Source organism: Rhododendron vialii, chromosome 9a (assembly GCF_030253575.1).
Source record: "Rhododendron vialii isolate Sample 1 chromosome 9a, ASM3025357v1".
Taxonomy (NCBI): domain Eukaryota; kingdom Viridiplantae; phylum Streptophyta; class Magnoliopsida; order Ericales; family Ericaceae; genus Rhododendron; species Rhododendron vialii.
The window spans coordinates 32,414,820-32,421,554 of NC_080565.1; the positions used below are offsets into that span (position 1 = coordinate 32,414,820).

Sequence of the window (6,735 nt, forward strand, 5' to 3'; positions counted from 1 at the left end):
GGTTCCTTTACTGCAAAATAGTTGTGGAGAAGGAGAGAAACTAGAATATGTGCCAGCTACTCCACATAGAATTCATAGCAGCCAGTCCGCCACGATCTAGTATATAAAGAACTTCAGTTTTATTAACTGTATTAAAAAACTGAAATTATTAAAGTTTCTCTGTTAGGAACTTGGTTTGGTTTAATTCCTATAACCGGGTGGATTTTTGTAACTGCTGATTTTTGGTTAGAAGGTCACAAGTTCGAAACGTGCTAACAACCCCCACTCGAACTTGGTCCTCATGCGAAGCCCGGTAGTAGTCCACTAGCCCTTGGTGGGGCGGTAGTTGTTATGGCTCTTTGGTCCCTTCCAGGGCCCGCCGTAGGTCTGGAGTCCTTGTGGTCACTCCCAAGAGAGAGTTGCTATGCCCCGTCGCCCCCTCCTCACCCTTTTTACTCAACAAAAAAAGAAGAAGAGAGAAAATAGATTAGGGAATGTCTCAGCACTTACAGTTCCTCTAATTTTATCAAATTCCCCAGTTCTGATGGGAGAGAGCCAGAGAAGTTATTCATGCTAATGCTTCTGCAAATTACCAAGTTAACAACATCAGAAAATAGGCTCATCTTTCAGTTACACGTACGAATGACTCCAAATTTCAATGGAATAAGGAACTCAATGCCACTGCAGCAAACAACTGATTTAGATATAAAAAAAAATCCAAATTACAATATGTTACGTAAATGACACAGTTGTGGACACAAGAATAACATACAAAACTGTGAGATTAGTTAGTTTTCCAAGTTCCTTTGGAACCTCCCCCGATAATGCATTACCCGCCAGGTACCTGTAAACAATTAAATGAGGTGTCAGACCGTTAAAGGAGTTAAGCTAGACATGGGTAAAATATTAACGACCTGCAAACAACGTTAAATAAAAAAATAAGGTGGCTTACAGCCTCTGCATTTGAGTTAGATTGGCAATGGATGAAGACAGGGGACCAGTCAGGTAATTTTTGACCAAGTTCCTGCAAAATATGGAGGAAACTTAGTAAACCATTATGTGATGAGAGAGAATTTTGAATGAAATAGTTAAAAAAAATTATCCAACGATGCATTACACATGTAGATATATGGAGACGATCAGAATCATGATTTTGAAGGTTTCAGTTTGATAGTGTGTCATAGTTCACATAGAGAAAACGTAACATTTTTTCTGGCATGGAAAACGAAACATTGTTTAAACTAAAACATCAGTGAGTAGACATACAAATATGTGAGGGAAGTCAAAGACCACAGCTCCTCCGGGATTCCTCCAGTAACATCCAGAGCATAGACTTGGCTGTTACAAAACAGTAAATAAGGGAAGCAGTAAGTGGGAAGACTTCAACAAACGGTACTAAGAGCTTGAGTTCATAAATCAAGGTTCTGACTTCAACTGCATGGTAAATGTAATGTCACATCCTCGATTTTAAACATAATTATAAATGATTTACATAATAAAAATACTCACAAATATCCGTACGGTACCCAAAAGATCACTGTGTTCTCATTCCCTTAGTTGCACTTCCAAGTCCGAAAGATTTCCAAATATTACAATGTCAGCTCGACGGCCCCAAATTATCATAAGTATAGAATTTCAAAGAGATTAAGGGTTACAATATTCCAAGTCAAAAGAATTACAATTTAAGTTACAAATACATCTTTCAAAATAAATTTACAAAGATGAATAAGTAACTCCTTCAGCTAGCTTTCAAAAATAATGTCCACACTCTAAGCATGCCAAGCAATGCAAGCTATGGTTCCGGGTTAGCACCTGAAAATAATATAAGGCTTGAGCTACACTAGCCCAGTAGAAAAGTCTACACAAACTCTATATGCCAATGAACGAGGCGAATGAATGAATGATGGAAAATCAAGACAACGGAGGAAGCACAATTATAATGAACGAGTGTCCCAAAATCTCCAATCTTTCTTTTATTCAACCCATAAATCATACCCGCTCAATTATGTCTCACCATGTCGTGTCGCTTGGGTGTCTGAGCCGAAGCTCCTGCCAGGCTAATTTTGGGACCCTGATATCCCTTGCCAAGCACCCACCTTGAAGGTTAGGCCTTGAGTAATTATTTTGAGCATTAGCTCCTGCCAGGCTAATTATGGGACCCTGATATCCCCTGCCAGGCACCCACCCGTCGATGGACCCCAAATGTTCGCGCGTCATTCACAAGCTCAAGCGTATCGTTCATACAAATGTCGTATAAGGAGCCCATGTTTGTCATGTCATAGTTCCACAAATTTGATCAATTCCCATGTGTCTCACGTCACCCATGAGAACAAAACAAGACTGCCCAAGGTCTTACCATATATAATAATAATAAACCCATGGAAATATCCCCAGGCATTAGAAAAGTACAAATGCATTGACCCAGAAGAATTTAACCTTTGACTAGTAACCTACCGGTAGGAAACAGGAAACTACCGGTACAATTCAGAAACAATGGAGGCACAGAGTTGGTTCGCTAGTGTTCTACCGGTAGAAAAAATAATAATACCGGTAGGAGTCCGAGGATGAAGAAGGAAATCATAATCCTACCGGTAGGAAATAAATCCTACCGGTACAAACACAAAACAGTGAGTACACGTTATCACAAAAACAAGGTTCTACCGGTAAAAAAAAAAACGTCCTACCTGTAGGAATCCATAATTTTGGCAATTTTTTTATCAGATAACAGATTTTGATTCAAACCAAACAACAACCAATACAAGCTCAAACAAAGCATGGAAATACTCAAATAAGACATAGGAGAACCCAAATAACATATAAAGAGAGGTAGAATTTCCTACCTCAAGTATCCAAACCGAAATCAAGGAGATTGTGCAAACCCTAGCTTCCGGAGTCCAAATCAAGCAAAAATACACTGAACCAAGCTTTGTCCAACGCGATACAAGCTTGAATATACTAGTAGACGATGGAGTTAAGCTTGATTGTTGTGAGTTTTGAGTGATTGGGTGAGAGAGTGAGAGAGAGACCGAGAGAGAGATGAGAATGAAAATGAAAAATAAAGAAAAGGAAAACACCTCCCTGGTATACACGAACACACATGCACAATATTATCCAAACACCTACAACTTTCAAACCTTGCACATAAGACCCCCACATTCATAACTAAACCATTTTCGTCCTTTTCTTTTCTTTTATTTTCTTTTACTACAAATATTAAAATTAAATAGGAAATTTACGGGTCTCTACATCCTACCCTCCTTAAAGGAATTTCGTCCTCGAAATTTTCCATGCCAAAACTAGCTAACACACATATCACCTATGCATGCAAAACCTCAATCACCAATATTATGCAATATGTTAAACATCAAAATACTTCAATCTTAAGTACTCACTTTGGGTTACTCCGGGAATAAATGTGGATACTTTTCCCTAACCTCATCTTCCCTTTCCCACGTCGATTCCTCGCTACCCTGACTCCTCCATAAGACTCGTACTAACGGTATCGTCTTACCCCTCAACACTTGATCGCGCGAATCTAGGATACGGACCGGTTCTTCCCCATAAGACGCATCGGCCTCTAACTCGAGTTCAGACCACTCCAACACATGCGATGGATCCGGTTCATACTTCCTTAACATAGACACGTGGAATACGTCATGGACGCCTGATAACCTCGGTGGCAAAGCCAAACGATACGCAACCTCCCCGATCTTCTCAATAATGTCGAACGGCCCGATATAACGCGGCGATAGCTTTCCCTTTTTCCCAAAACGAGACAAACCTCTACGCGGCGATACTTTGAGGAATACATGATCCCCTTCTTCAAATGACAACGGGCGACGACGACGATCGGCATAATTCTTTTGTCGGCTTTGCGCGGTTAACAATCTTTGGTAAATCACCTTCACTTGTTCGGTCGTTCTCTCTTGAGCTTCTTTAAGGCGCTGACGAATTACTTTCAAGCTCTCGGAGGTCTCCTTAACCATATCCGATCCTACGAGCGTAGCCTCTCCTAATTTGGTCCAACACACAGGCGATCGACACGGTCTTCCATACAAAGCCTCATACAGTGCCATTTCGATACTAGATTGATAGCTATTGTTGTACGCGAACTCAACTAATGGCAAGTGGTCCTCCCAACTACCCCAGAAATCCATCACACAAGCCCGAAGCATGTCTTCCAAAATCTGAATCGTTCTCTCGGATTGCCCATCGGTTTGAGGATGATACGTGGTACTAAATAGAAGATTAGTGCTTAAAGCAACTTGCAAACTCGGCCAAAAACGCGCAATAAACCTCGGATCTCGATCGGACACGATGGACATGGGAATCCCATGAAGTCGAATGATCTCTCGAATATACAAACGGCTAAGCGCATCCATGGAATCGGTGACCTGAATGGGTAAGAAATGAGCGGTTTTAGTCAATCGATCCACAACTACCCAAATAGCGTCATGCCCCCTCGGCGATCTCGGTTAACCCATAACGAAATCCATGGTCACATGCTCCCACTTCCACTCGGCCACTGGTAATGGTTGTAACTCCCCCGCGGGTCGTTGATGTTCCGCTTTCACTTGCTGGCACGTGAGACACTTGGACACGAAAATCACAACGTCCCTCTTCATTCCGGACCACCAAAATTGCCTACGCAAGTCGTGATACATTTTCGTCCCTCTTGGATGAACAACTAACGGAGAATGATGAAATTCCCGCAAAATTTCCTCCCGACACTAAACGGGTACGAACAACTTTCCTTGATAGCACAAGCTTTGATCGACGTGTATCATCCACCCTTCTTGAGCTTTTCCACTAAGGAACTTAGTACGAAGCTCCTCCGCTTCCTCATCACATTGTTGAGTCTCAATCACTCGGGTCGATAAAGTTGATTGCACCGTCAAGTTGCATAACGTGACCCCTTCCCGAACCTCCTCAAAGTGCATGGCGTAGGAGCCCAAGTCGTTCATTGCTCTCCACTTGTGAATTGCTAGACTCGCTAGATGTGTCGGTTTTCTACTCAGTGCATCCGCTACAACGTTCGCTTTCCCTGGGTGGTATTGCAATTCGAAATCATAATCCTCCAAGTGCTCCATCCAACGGCGTTGACGAAGGTTAAGTTCCTTTTGAGAGAATAAGTATTTCAAACTCTTATGGTCGGAAAAGACTTCAAATTTTTTACCATACAAATAATGGCGCCAACTTTTCAAAGCAAATACAACTGCCGCAAGTTCTAAGTCGTGTGTCGAGTAATTCCATTCGTGAATTTTCAGCTGTCGTGACCCATACGCTACTACTCGTCCCGCCTGCATTAACACGCATCCCAACCCTTCCTTAGACGCATCACAATACACAGAGTAGCCAACTCCACGTTCGGGCACAATCAAAATCGGCGCAGTAGTCAATCGCTTCTTTAACTCCTCAAAGGCTGTCTCACACGAGTCACTCCAAACGAATCGGGTACCCTTACGTGTCAATCTAGTCATTGGTGCCGCTAAACGAGAGAAGTCTAAAACGAAACGGCGGTAGTACCCGACCAAACCCAAGAAGCTTCGAATCTCGAATACGTTCTTTGGTCGCTGCCAATTCATAATGGACTCTATCTTTCCTGGATCAACAGACACTCCACCTTTCGAAACCACGTGACCCAAAAATTTAACTTCGGATAACCAAAACTCACACTTACTAAGTTTAGCGTATAGCTGGTGCTCTCTCAAGAGTTCAAGAACGTTGGTGAGATGGGCTTGGTGTTCCTCCTCCGTAGGCGAATAGATCAAAATATCATCCACAAAGACGACGACGAAGCGATCAAGATAAGTACCGAAAATACGATTCATCAAGTCCATGAATGTAGCTGGAGCGTTCGTCAGTCCGAAAGGCATAACAACGAACTCATAATGGCCATAACAAGTGCAGAAAGCAGTTTTAGGGATATCTTCTCTACGAACCCTCAACTGATGATAACCGAATCTCAAGTCGATTTTTGAAAAACAAGTGGCACCCCGTAGTTGATCAAACAAATCATTGATTCTAGGCATATGATACTTGTTCTTAATGGTGACTCGGTTTAGCTTATGATAGTCGATACACAGGCAAAGTGAACCATCCTTCTTGTTCGCGAAAAGAGCTGGTGCTCCCCACGAAGACGTACTCGGACGAATGAATCCTAAGTTTTCCAATTCCTGCAATTGAGTTTTTAGCTCTCTCAATTCACCGGGCGCGAAACGATACGGAGGTACGGAGATAGGAGTGGTACCGGGAAGTAAGTCTATCGCGAACTCGACTTCTCTCTTAGGAGGTAAACCAGGTAACTCTTCTGGAAACACATCCGGAAAGTCGCAAACCACTAAGGGTAACTCCCCACGTATAGAGGCATCCTCATCTAACATCAAGCTTGCCAACAATGAATAAACTGATTCTAGCTCATGAGACCCACATAAATACGGTTCCAACGGTTCCCGACGCTCCCCAAAGAATTCGAAACAAGGACCTTCGAGAGGACAAATACGAACTCGATGCCTGAAACAATCGATGGTAGCATGAAACGTAGATAACCAATCCATCCCCAAGATAAGATCAAACCCTGACATTCCCAAAACAGTGAAGTCGAACACGAAGCGACGATCACAAATCACCAACTCACAATCTCGACAAATACGATCAAGAGGCGTTCTACCCCCTAAAGGTGTCTTGACAAACAAAGGAGGACTAATAATCTCCGTTTCCAATTCCAAGGCACACACAAATGATGCAGCAATGAAA

General features: G+C 42.5%; 2 protein-coding genes across 5 annotated transcripts in view; one reads left to right on the top strand and one right to left on the bottom strand.

Annotated features, from left to right (window-relative positions):
- The window catches only part of LOC131301121 (probable LRR receptor-like serine/threonine-protein kinase At1g56140), a 477,161-nt gene that overhangs the window by 354,287 nt on the left and 116,139 nt on the right, over positions 1-6,735 (bottom strand). For all 4 annotated transcript variants that reach the window (XM_058327280.1, XM_058327283.1, XM_058327282.1 and 1 more), the window contains exons 3-6: positions 1,246-1,317; positions 932-1,003; positions 752-823; positions 490-561 (exon numbers count right to left, since the gene is read on the bottom strand). In XM_058327280.1, the coding sequence (XP_058183263.1) occupies positions 490-561; positions 752-823; positions 932-1,003; positions 1,246-1,317 (288 nt within the window). The remainder of the gene's footprint in view (positions 1-489; positions 562-751; positions 824-931; positions 1,004-1,245; positions 1,318-6,735) is intronic.
- Positions 1-6,735, top strand: part of LOC131301143 (uncharacterized) — a 60,469-nt gene that overhangs the window by 22,959 nt on the left and 30,775 nt on the right. The gene's annotated exons all lie outside the window — the stretch shown is intronic.